Source organism: Neohortaea acidophila (genome assembly GCF_010093505.1).
Source record: "Neohortaea acidophila strain CBS 113389 unplaced genomic scaffold BDY17scaffold_9, whole genome shotgun sequence".
Classification (NCBI taxonomy): domain Eukaryota; kingdom Fungi; phylum Ascomycota; class Dothideomycetes; order Mycosphaerellales; family Teratosphaeriaceae; genus Neohortaea; species Neohortaea acidophila.
In genome coordinates this window covers 218691-229732 of record NW_022985518.1, presented here as the reverse complement: position 1 = coordinate 229732, position 11042 = coordinate 218691, and the positions used below count along the sequence as shown (strand labels likewise).

At 57.2% G+C, this 11042-nt stretch overlaps 6 protein-coding genes across 6 annotated transcripts; 3 read left to right on the top strand and 3 right to left on the bottom strand.

Moving 5' to 3' along the window:
• The first annotated feature begins 1097 nt into the window (after positions 1–1097).
• BDY17DRAFT_269790 (uncharacterized protein) lies at positions 1098–3237 on the top strand. Its single transcript, XM_033731937.1, has 6 exons — positions 1098–1440; positions 1494–1527; positions 1582–1623; positions 1689–2142; positions 2194–3009; positions 3071–3237. Exons 1-6 carry the CDS (start codon positions 1245–1247, stop codon positions 3188–3190), a joined length of 1662 nt encoding a protein of 553 aa, XP_033587031.1. The 5' UTR covers positions 1098–1244; the 3' UTR covers positions 3191–3237.
• On the bottom strand, positions 3238–4799 carry BDY17DRAFT_301814 (peptidase S8/S53 domain-containing protein). The gene has a single exon (XM_033734311.1). It carries the CDS (start codon positions 4580–4582, stop codon positions 3338–3340), a length of 1245 nt encoding a protein of 414 aa, XP_033587030.1. The 5' UTR covers positions 4583–4799; the 3' UTR covers positions 3238–3337.
• Positions 4800–5525: 726 nt separating this feature from the next.
• On the top strand, positions 5526–5943 carry BDY17DRAFT_326360 (uncharacterized protein; the record flags this gene model as incomplete). Its single annotated transcript, XM_033737502.1, has 2 exons — positions 5526–5647; positions 5715–5943. 2 exons carry the CDS (start codon positions 5526–5528, stop codon positions 5941–5943), a joined length of 351 nt encoding a protein of 116 aa, XP_033587029.1.
• A 522-nt stretch (positions 5944–6465) lies between these two features.
• On the bottom strand, positions 6466–7068 carry BDY17DRAFT_254954 (Sybindin-like family-domain-containing protein; the record flags this gene model as incomplete). Its single annotated transcript, XM_033731480.1, has 1 exon — positions 6466–7068. One exon carries the CDS (start codon positions 7066–7068, stop codon positions 6466–6468), a length of 603 nt encoding a protein of 200 aa, XP_033587028.1.
• Positions 7069–7268: 200 nt separating this feature from the next.
• Positions 7269–8753, top strand: BDY17DRAFT_254746 (ubiquitin-conjugating enzyme/RWD-like protein; the record flags this gene model as incomplete). The annotated part of the gene is made up of 2 exons (XM_033731462.1): positions 7269–7850; positions 7974–8753. 2 exons carry the CDS (start codon positions 7269–7271, stop codon positions 8751–8753), a joined length of 1362 nt encoding a protein of 453 aa, XP_033587027.1.
• Positions 8754–9561: 808 nt separating this feature from the next.
• On the bottom strand, positions 9562–10812 carry BDY17DRAFT_254757 (uncharacterized protein; the record flags this gene model as incomplete). Its single annotated transcript, XM_033731465.1, has 1 exon — positions 9562–10812. The coding sequence occupies one exon, from the start codon at positions 10810–10812 to the stop codon at positions 9562–9564; it is 1251 nt and encodes a 416-aa protein (XP_033587026.1).
• Positions 10813–11042: the final 230 nt, after the last annotated feature.

The window sequence follows — 11042 nt, the reverse complement described above, 5'->3', positions numbered from 1 at the left end:
CGCAGCCACGCACTCAATTGGTCAATCGAATGGATGTGAGTGGCGGCCTGTCGACAAAGTCAAGGCAATGTCTCAGTGCTCGCACGGAGATCGCCGGAAGCCCTTGTCTACTCGAAACACCAGCTCTTCATCACCTCGCTGGACTGGCCGTGCCGCCTTTGCCAGGCCACAATTCCAAGCCTTGAGCACTTCGTCCAACGATGCAGATAGAACAAGCTCGTATGTGCAGAATAAGCGTAGAGGTAGGCCAGTACAGTCGCAGACTACGAGAGTTGCGTCAAGGTGGGTAACGAGGACGTGGTGTTCGTGGGATGATAGACTCTCTCAGATGTCATACTCCGAGCCTGGTGGAGTCCTCATCCCCGAGCCGGCGAGTGAGTCAAGATGGTCCGCGACAGCACGTGTGAGGGCAGGCGAGCGGTGCTAGAGCCCAGCAGCAGCGAAGCGCTGGAGTCTTGCAGAGTAAGCAGAGGGTGACGGCGAGTGAAAGGTGTAAGGGCGTGAAGATGCCGCAGCGATGACTGACTCCGACTGCTGAAGTCCAAAAGTTTAAGCTTTCTAGCATGGACCCCGTGTGTCTGACTGATCAGTGGTTGCCTTGGAAACGGCGATCCCTGGCCTTTGAGATTCACCTCCTCCATGAAGAAAACGGGCAGACGCGATATGTGTAGGAACATCGAACTTGCTGGAACGAACGACTTCTGTCAGGCGATTTCTCGGATGGTGTACATCTGCAAGGGTCTACTCATCACGTTCCCCTGACATCGATCTCCTGCAGGCTGCTGGTTTAGGAGTGGCTTTCCTTCTCTACAACTCCTCGAGTTCTGCGCGAGGCGATCACGTGATGATGCCGCAGAGATTGCCTATACCTTCTATCTCCTTACATCGTAGAGCTGTACGAAGACACACGAAGTGAACGCATCATTATGCATACGCCACGACCCTTTCCGCCCCAGCGGTTACGCGGGTAAGACAGTAAAGATCTCCGCACGAAAGCCGAGGGCCCTGCCGCGATCGGTTATGCGCCCCGCCTAATGCCCACGTCAGGCACTTCCGACTGTCCAAGTGAGGCAGTTCCGCCTCGGAGATCCCCTGGTGATGATGCCACGGAAATCCAATGGTCTGCGACATTTGACCTTCACTTTTTCGTTCTACTCTCGCCCATTCCACCAGGTTGATATCATTTTTTAACATCGTAATTCGTTTACCTCATCTCTCATCAACCCAGCCTCGGCGTATCCAATATGGCCTCGTTTCAGCGTAAGATTTCCAATAAGCCGCAAGGCACTACGGACAAGTCGGACCACAACCTCGATGCTGTCGTTATTGGCGCTGGCTTCTCTGGAATCTACCTTTTCCACAGACTGCGCAAGGAAGGGTTCAATGTCAAGCTGATCGAAGCGGGAAACGCGATTGGAGGCGTCTGGCATTGGAACAATTGTAAGTGGCGATACTACTACTTCATATGGACGTATCGTTGACCATCTGACTAGATCCCGGTGCCCGTGTCGATTCTCAGTATCCTGTGTAAGACGATGTTACGTTGAGCGTGCGCATCAATTTGACACTGACATTTCCTAGATATGCGCTGGCCATTCCGGAGGTCTACGATACTTGGCAGTGGTACGTCGTATCGCTTCATGGGCATTCTATTTCCTTCAATCATTGACTCTGTTGCTCCTCGACAGGACCGAGACGTATCCAGGAGCGCCAGAATTGCAACGTTACTTCAAACACATCGACAACGTCCTAGACATCAGCAAAGACACGCTCTACAACACCCGCGTCAATTCCGCCACCTGGAACGACTCGGACAACACCTGGAAGATCCAGTGCGATAATGGAACGTCCATCACTACCCGATTCATGCACTGCTGTTTGGGCTTTGCCGCGAAACGCCACTTTCCCGACTGGAAAGGCCTCGAGGACTACAAGGGCTATATTTGCCACTCCTCTTTCTGGCCGGTCGAGGGTGTCGACATGAAAGGCAAGCGTGTGGCCGTTATTGGAAATGGCGCGACTGGGATTCAAATTGCTCAGGAGGCTGCTCGCGATGCCTCTCAGCTTGGCGTCTATATTCGAACTCCCAACACCACGATTCCCATGCAGCAACGGCCGGTCGATCCGGTGCAAGCGAAAAAGGTATTTTCTCCAGCATTCAACATTGAGCATGCTGAAACTGACTTTGACCAGGATCTAGCAACAATTGGTGACAAGCTAGAGCGACTAAGATTCGAGAACGCCGGCGGCTTCCTCTTCACCGGGCAGAACAAGAACTGCTTCGACGACCCGCTCGAAGTGCGGGAGAAAGTGCTCAACGACGCCCTAGACTACGGCGGCTTCAAAGTGCTTTTCCAATACAACGACCTGCTCACCGACGAAAAAGCAAACGCCTACATCTACAGCGTCGTCAACAAGCGCAACCGCGCGCGCATGACCAACGCCGCGAAGCGCGACCTGCTCGCCCCCGAAATCCCCCCGCACCCCTTCATGGGCAAGCGCCCGTCGCTCGAGCAGGACTACTACGAGCAAATGGACAAGGACCACGTCGAGATCATCCCCATCAAGCAGAACCCCGTCGACCACGTCACGGAGACAGGCATCGTGACGGCCGACGGCAAGCTGCACGAGTACGACATCATCGCCATCGCGACCGGCTTCGACAGCATCACCGGCGGCTTCATGGAGATCGACATCACGGGCGTCGACGGCGAGAATTTGCAAAAGAAGTGGAACGGGCCGAAGGGCGCGTGGACGTACCTCGGCATGTCGGTCGCCAAGTTCCCCAATATGCTGTTCACGTATGGGCCGCAGGCGCCGACGGCGTACGGGAATGGGCCGAGCATTGTCGAGCCGCAGGCGGAGTTTATTGTAGATGTTATGAAGAAGATGAAGGCGGAGGGGAAGACGAAGATTGATGCCAAGGAGAAGGCGGAGCAGGATTGGAAGGAGCTGGTGAATACGATGCACGAGAAGACGTTGAGGCATAATGTCGATTCGTGGTATATGGTGAGTTTTGATTGTTGGAGGACGATTCTGTGAAGGCCTGCTAATTTCACTACTCGTACAGGGCACGAACATTCCCGGCAAGCCCCGACAAGTCTTGAACTACGCCGGTACACTGCCAATGTACATGAAGACGATTCGGGAAGTGCTGGACAAGAACTACGACGGCTTCACGGTGACTTAGACGTAGCATGGCGGTTCGCGATTTGCAAGGAAAGATAGAATGTGATCTATAGAAATCTTGGCTTCTTCAGAAAATCTTCCCCCCGTGAAAGGCATGTTTGTCGCGCCATGGAAAGATTCAACGCACAGCATTGAACTTGACAGCCACTTACCCATCACTCAACACCCCATTATTTGCCACCAAAACCCCACCCCGCACCTCCACCGCCGTCCCGCGAATATACTCCTTCATAGCCCACGGATCGCCCGCCAGCGTCTCGTTCGCCATCGCATACGCCACCAGCCCCGTAACATGCGGCGTACTCATCGACGTTCCATCCAAACTCGCCACCCGATCCGGAGCCCCAATCCACGAACTAATGACATCGACGCCCGGCGCGAACAGATCGACGCACGCGCCGTAGTTTGTGAAGCTCGCGGGGGAGGAGGTGATGTCTATCGCGCCCACGCTGAGTGCCGGGCCGTTGGTGCCGCCTGCGCTGGCGGGCGAGATGGAGCAGGCGTTTGGGCTGCCTGCGTTGTTGCCTGCTGCGACTACGGAGTGGATTTTGGCCTTTGTAGCGGCGGCGTAAATTGCGTGGTTCAAGGACTGGACCACGCCCGTCGAGGCGAGGGACATGGAGATTACGGAGCCGGTGGTGCAGTTTGTTGCGCGGCGGGTTTCGTGCCGTCGGACCACCAGATCGATGGCTTTGATGACGTCGGAGGTTGTACCGCCTCCGCTCCCGTCGAGGGCTTTCAGACCGAAGATGTTGGCGTTCGAGGCGACGCCGAGGACCGCACCGCCTGCGATGCCGGAGACGTGCGTGCCGTGGCCGTCGGTGTCGTTGAGGTTGCCGTCGAAGGACCACAGCATTTCCGCGCGGCCGCCGAAGACGTTGTTCGCGGTGTAGATGCCGGTGTCGATGATGTAGATGTCGGCGTTTGCGCCGAGATTTGCGTTGCCGAAGGCGTAGGTGAAGTTGAGGTTGCTTGGGTCGCCGGCGACGGAGGAGGGCGTGGAGATGCGTTGGAGGCCCCAGGGAGCGCTGTTACGGGTGTCGAAGGCGCCAGATTCGGGGATGAGAATGGAGGCGGTGTTTATGGAGGTGGTTTGTTCGACGAGGGTGATCTCTGGCATATGGCCAAGTATGTCCACGTGGGTGGTGGGGATAGTGGCGGCGAAGCCGTGGAAGGCGGAGTTGTAGTAGATGTGCTTGATGTTAGGGTGAGCTTCGTGCAAACCGACTTTTCGTAGCACATCGGTGATGCGAGGCCGTGTTGGGTGGTCTTTGTCGATAATAACGATGTGCTCTGTTGAGGTGTGGTGACCTGAGAGCGGCGCGGCAAAGATTCTGGGCCAGAAGAGGAGACAGAGGAAGATGAGGATTTTCATTACTTCGTCCATGGTCATGAAATCGAAGAGGGGGAGAGGAGGTAAGAAGCCAATGAACGGGATGGTTCGTGACGAGCACGACTAGTTTGAACGAGCAAGAACGGCTGAAGAGACAGAAAGTAGACGAAGAGAGAGAAGCGCAGAGAAGTGGGCGTAGAACAATAGAAGACCACCCTCGAGTGCAATGGTGAATGCCTGCTATTGTCACATCACACGTTCGGAAAGAGGCCTTACCTCGCGCCGTAAAATGCGGCCAAACTCCACCTCCAACAGCTGCAGGCAGAGCGAGTAGATGATCGCGGCGCTACCAAGTCGCGGCAACCAGGACAAAGTGAAGCATCTGTGAGGCATTTCTTTGCCCCGCGTAGGCTGTGACCGGCGGTTGCTCGCATGAAGTCGTCGTCGAGCCAATTGCGTGGCGGTGCAAGGGTGAAACGAGAGCAGCTGAAACTCCTCGACTTGCCCGCCAAGCGCTGGCGAAGCTTTTCCCAAGTCTCATCAAGCAGTTTTATCCCGTCCTCCCGAGTCGAGCTCGGAGGCAAGCTCGGGCGTGGTGACAGACAGTGCCAGCCATCTCGACCTCGACAGCGATGGCGTGCGTAAAGCAGGGTTGGTCGCCGACTGCACCTTCCCAGCTGAGAATCTCCAGCCATCGTAACGGCGGCGGCGTGGCGGTGCGATCGGAGAAATGCCAGTGGCGCAGCGTGCGGTGTTGACGAATCCCGTCAGGCCACCCAACAACTTTAAATACTGCCTTACCTTACCCTTACCCACTTCACCGACCGTTCACTCCTGCAACCCATTGACACCTCACTCCACTCACGTCGGCGTCAGCAGCACCACCCCATCCCACTATCCATTCTTACGCCGCCCGCTCGCACCAACACCAGCGCCAGCGCCATACCCCGGGTGACCGAATCTCCACACCGCCAGGCAACAAAGCACTCAGCCCCGCACCAACATGTCCGCGCAGCAATACTACAACCAGCCCACCCAGCACGGCGGCTACCCACCCCAGGGTGGCTACCAGGGCGGCTACCAGCAACAAGGCGGCTACTACCCCCAGCAGCCACAACCAGTGTAGTAAGTCGTTCCCTCACCGCACCCGCCGCCAATGGCTGCTGCCATGTACTGACTTGCCACCCCGCAGCGGCTCCCAGGGCTACGGCTACCAGCAACAGCAGGCCCCGCCCATGCAATACCAGCAGCCTCCGCCCCAGCAGCAATACTACCAACAGGCGCCGCCTCCGCGACGAAGCGGTGGGGGCCAGAAGGGCTGCTTTGAGGCTTGCATTGCCACTCTCTGCTGCTGCTTTGTCTGCGAAGAAGGCTGCGAGTGCTGTGCGGATTGCTTCGAGTGTGCCGAGGGATGCTGCTAGACGAGCAATATCGAGACACTGAAGAGCATGGCAGAGAGGAGAGGGAAATGGGAGTCGATGCGCCTCTCTGCTTGAAGAGGTGGGAAGAGAGAGCGGCAAGATGCTCGAGGAGAAAGCTTGGATAACGGTCTAATGATTACTCTCGTTTTGCGTCTGCTTTTGCTATTCCTTTGTACATGCTGCTCGGTTCGAGAACTAGCTCATTCATATTCCTTCGTAAAGTAGCGTTTTTTTGTGTCTGTCAACCGCACCGTTCACCAACCTCTCTAAGCAAACCTCTCACCCCGCATATCACATCTCTCACATAGGTGAGGCCGTTGAGTTGCGGCTAGCATTGCCGTATATCCTGAATGCTTAGCCCCTAGCAAAGAGGCCTTGCAGCCGTGGCCATCTGCAGTTTGGGTCGAGAATCCTATACCTCAAAGCGGTCGCAGAGGGCGCGAGGACTGGCTCGGAGCCACAGTCCCAGTAAACATGTCGTTTGCATGGTGCAGCATCATCAGCTGCAATCGGTGTCTCCCCTCACGGCCGAACAAGATACCCCCCAAGCGCCCGATCAAACTTCTCCACCCGAATCGGCATCTCCATGGAATAGAACGGATTCTTCATCACATAATCCCCATAGATCTCATAACACCTCCGCACCACCACCTCCGTATTCGGCTGCTCGGGGCTCGTGAACAGCAGAAACTTGACCCCCGTCGGCGTCTGGAAACACGTCAAGCGGAAGTGGCTGCTCTCCAGACTCTCGAGGCCGGTGGTGGGCGGGCGTCGGTAGCCGGGGAGATGTTGGGCTGCTGGGGCCGGGTTGATTTGGCGGCTGATGGCGTGGATGCCGTGGAAGGTGCCTGCGAGGATGAGGTAGTCGTTGCCGTCGAGTTTTTGGAGACCTGGGGCGAAGGTGCGATTATAGACTAGGCCGCCGGCTTTGTTGATTATGAGGAGAGCGAAGACGACCCTGTTGGGCGTGTTAGTAGGGAGATATGTGGCAAAGGGAGAGCAACGTACATTTTGGTTATCTGTGGAGGTGAAGGAGGTGTGGGAGTAATGCGATTGTCTTTGATTCCTGTGGTGGTGTCTGGCGAGTCGCAACTGCTGAGTGGCGTTCCCGCCTGCGCCACTCATGCAGCTCCGTAAACTCTAAACGTGTGCGATGGACCGCACCTGCCTGCCTTGCGAGCAAACGACAAACACCACCTTCCGTCACAAAATCCACAGTCCACTCTCTGAAATGAATACTCTCCTGCCGAGCTACTGCACACTCTGGCATCGACTCGCCACTCTTTCCAGCTTCCCCTAACCCTCCACCGTGACATCGTTGCATCATGGCATCCTCCAACCCGTCCGGCTCCATCGCTAGAATCACCAAAGAAATCGCCAACATCCAGAAGGGCTCCGACCTGTCACTCGCCGTCGCATTCAAGGATACTGACGTCCGCCACGTTCGCGCGCTCATCGTCGGCCCCCCCGACACGCCTTACGAGTTCGGCTTCTTTGAATTCAGCATCAAGTTCGGGCACGACTATCCCATCAAAGCGCCCAGCGTTCGTTGCATCACCACCAACTATGGCCGCACCCGCTTCAATCCCAATATCTACAACTGCGGTAAGGTTTGTCTTTCCATTCTTGGCACGTGGGAGGGGGAGCCGGGCGAGCAGTGGAGCAGTGCGCAGGGGCTGGAGAGCGTGTTGTTGAGTGTGCAGAGTCTAATGAGCGCCCATCCCTACGAAAATGAACCTGGCTTCGAGGGGATGTCGAAGAAGGAGGAGACCAAGCCTCGCAACTACATCGCCAAGATCCGCCATGAGACGATTCGCATTGCTGTGCTGCAACGTCTGGAAACCTTGCTGGATATTGGGGAGGACGCAACGCTAGTCACGCCCACCCGTCGATCAAAGGAGAAGACCGTGACCCCGACTCACGCCCCATCTTCCCTCTCACACATGCTGAGCCCCGAACCGGAGGCTACGGACAACGACCTTGACGGTGACGTTGACATCGACGACGACCCCGACTCGGACGCACGCGAGTACAGCGCCGAAGTCGCGTATCAAGCTCTCACCGAGCCGTGGGACCCTTTTGCCGATCTGCTGAAGCGTCGCTTCCTCTGGTACTACGACACCTACGCCAAGACGATCGAGCGCGCAAGCAGCGAGCAGAGGGATGGCGAGCGCTTCGACATTATGGAATTCGAGGGCGGCAACAGCAACTGGATGATCGGTCGCTTCGAATACAAACGCCTCGAGCAGCGCTTGAAGAACGTGGCGCAAGCTCTCGAGAAGGAGCGGAAAGACTGGGAGCGAGAAGGCGCGCAGCAAGTGCAGCAGCAGACCCAACCCGCCGTTCAACTCGCATTCCAATTCAAGCAGCTTCAGCAGCGCTGGAATCAAGGCACCTACTCGTGTGCCAAGAAGGAAATCAGCCTCCCCGATCCCACCAACCCCTTCGTCTGGAACCTCACCCTCTTCGGCAAACCCATGAGCAACCTCGACGGCGGCGTCTTTAACATTACCCTCTCCATCCCGCCCAACTTCCCCGAGGCGCAGCCTCGCGCCAAAATGGAGACCCCCATCTTCCACCGCCGCGTCACCAGCGCCGGATACCTCTGCTACTTCCCCCCGAAACCAGAGGAGATCTCCTCCCACCTGCAAGCCATTGTCGCCGCGCTCGAAGACGACGAGAACCCCACCTTCGACCCGCGCGCCGTTGTCAACATCGCCGCGTTCGACCTCTTTTGGGGCGGGGAGGAGAAGCGCAAGGTCTACCATCGCAAGCTGAGGAGGAGTGCGCAGGAGAGTAGTGAGTTTTGAGCTTGCTGCTGCTGTCAACCTCCACTTCTGGCTGTCCCTTTTGCTTTCTTGTCCTTCACGCTCACCACATGATACCCTATTTGCTTTTTCACAACTGAAATTAAAACCTCGCAAAATCCAATCAAGACACAGACTCCAACAACGCCTCGCCCAACTCCATCAACTGAAAACAATGCACGAAAGAACAAACCACCACCTCGCACAACTGCACACACCTCTAGCAAATATCAATCATCCCCTCCAACCTCCAAGACCCTTCGACGCCATGCATCTCGAAGGCCACAACACCCCCCTCCCCCGCGCAAAAGCCATTGCCTTCTACCATGAATGCGCCGTCGCATCCTTCCGCTTCGAAGGCGTGGATACTTGGGCGAAATTGCAGGCGATTCGCCGCCGCTGGTTTCTTTGATTCGGAGAATTTGCTTGTGGGCGGGAGGGCGCTGTGCAGGGCTGAGGAGAGGCCGGTGTGGAAGTGGATGCCACGGAGGGAGTATGAGGGGGATGTTATTGCGTTTGAGCGTTTGAGCGTTGGTGTTGGACGGTAGCTATAGGGAGATGGGAATGGCAGGCGTTAGTGAGGGCTCTTCTTCATTTCTGTCTGTAGGCCGTTGGGCACATTCTTGCTATGCCAATCATGCATGCACTATACAATTTCCCTGCAGGCCTATTCCAGGCATCCCATGCATCTCAACATGACGTCCCACAACTCGCTGATGCAAACCACCCCCTACACAAAATAACGCTCAAATGCGTGCCCTTCCCCACCCAACAACAACCAACCAACCATCATGCATGCAGAACAAAAGACCTACTCATCCCTCTCCATCAACCCCAAACACTCCAACTCCGTCCGCACCACCCTCTCAAACTCCCCGCGTTCCATGCCCGCCGTGCGCGCCAGGCGATACAAACTCTTCACATCCGTGGCGATGTGCTGCCGAATCGCCATGTGCGCGCGATCGTCCGCTTCGGAAATCGCGCGCGCGCGGGCCTCCAGTTTTTCTATCGAGGTTGTCGGGCTGGGACTCGCGGAGGGGGAGATGGGTGCTGGAGCCGGGAGGGGGAAGGTGTTGGTTTGTTGCAAGGCGGAGGGGTTGGGGGCGGGGTACAGGCTGTGGTTTGTGGGGCGATCGTCATTGTCGTAGTAGCTCATTCTTGATGTTGAGGGTAAGGCTGCGGGAGCCGATTCTGCGGGGAGAAGGGTGTGCCCGTTTAGGCTGCTGGGCCCCGTTTGGGAGGATTCCTCGTCTGGGTCGTGGGAGTCGAGCGCGGGTTGCACTTCGGCTGCGTAGCGGGCGTAGTAGTCTTGTTCGGCTTGGGAGGCGGCGGCGCTGGCGCCTCGTTGTTGCAGGTGGGGAGGGAATTGTGCCGCGCTGCTGGGCAAGGGGGATAGTTTGTTTGCTGGGGTGCGGCGGCCGGGCGTGCGGTCGTAGGCGGCCCAGTAGGCGTCATCGTTGTCGTCGCCGTTCGTCGTACTACTTGGTATCCTTCCGTACGCGGGTCTGCTGTTCTGCTGCGGAGTGGGATCGGGGAGATGTGCTCTCCGCGCGTCCGGCGCCGCATCGTTTGCTTCAGAAATACTCTCAAACCACTCCGTCCCGTCCTCCTCGTCTTCCAGCGCCCTCAACTCCGCTAACCTCCACCCCGGCCCAAGTTGTCCATGCTCATCCGACTCACACCACAAATACGTCGGCAGAATCCCAAACTGCTCCGCGCGCACTTGCGCATGCAGCGTCTCCTCATCCAGCCGGCGGAACTTGGCAGGCGGCAGGTCGTCGATTTCCACCTCGCCCGACACGGGGTGTGGTTCGAGGGGCATGCGCTCTACGATGTCGGGGAGTTTGGCCCCTCGCGCGGCGGACCATGAGAGCAGGGGGAGCCAGCTGTCGCTTTGGCTTTGCGTGTTGGAGGAGGAGAGGAAGGAGATTCGCTGGCGGAGGAGAGGGGAGAGGAGGGGGAGGAGGGCGGGTGGGGGGCGTTGGGAGATGAAGGCTGTGGGCAGGCAGGCGAGGAGGGGGGGGAGGAGTTCGCGTGGTTCGGGGGGAGGGGGGAGATGCATGGTGTTTCGTTGTTTGTGCAGTGTATGTAGGGTGTGGGAGGTGTTGGAGAGGTGTTGGTCTTGTTTTCGGCCCAATGGATCTCGCATGGACAAACGGATGTGTGTCGAGAGTGGTTGTTTCACATGCCGACCCGCCCTTCTCTTCCCTTGGCCATGGACACGCGCATAGCGTCGATAGTGAAAGGAGAGGGTGATGGAAGAGGAAGAGAAGGAAAGAGAGAAAGGACTTA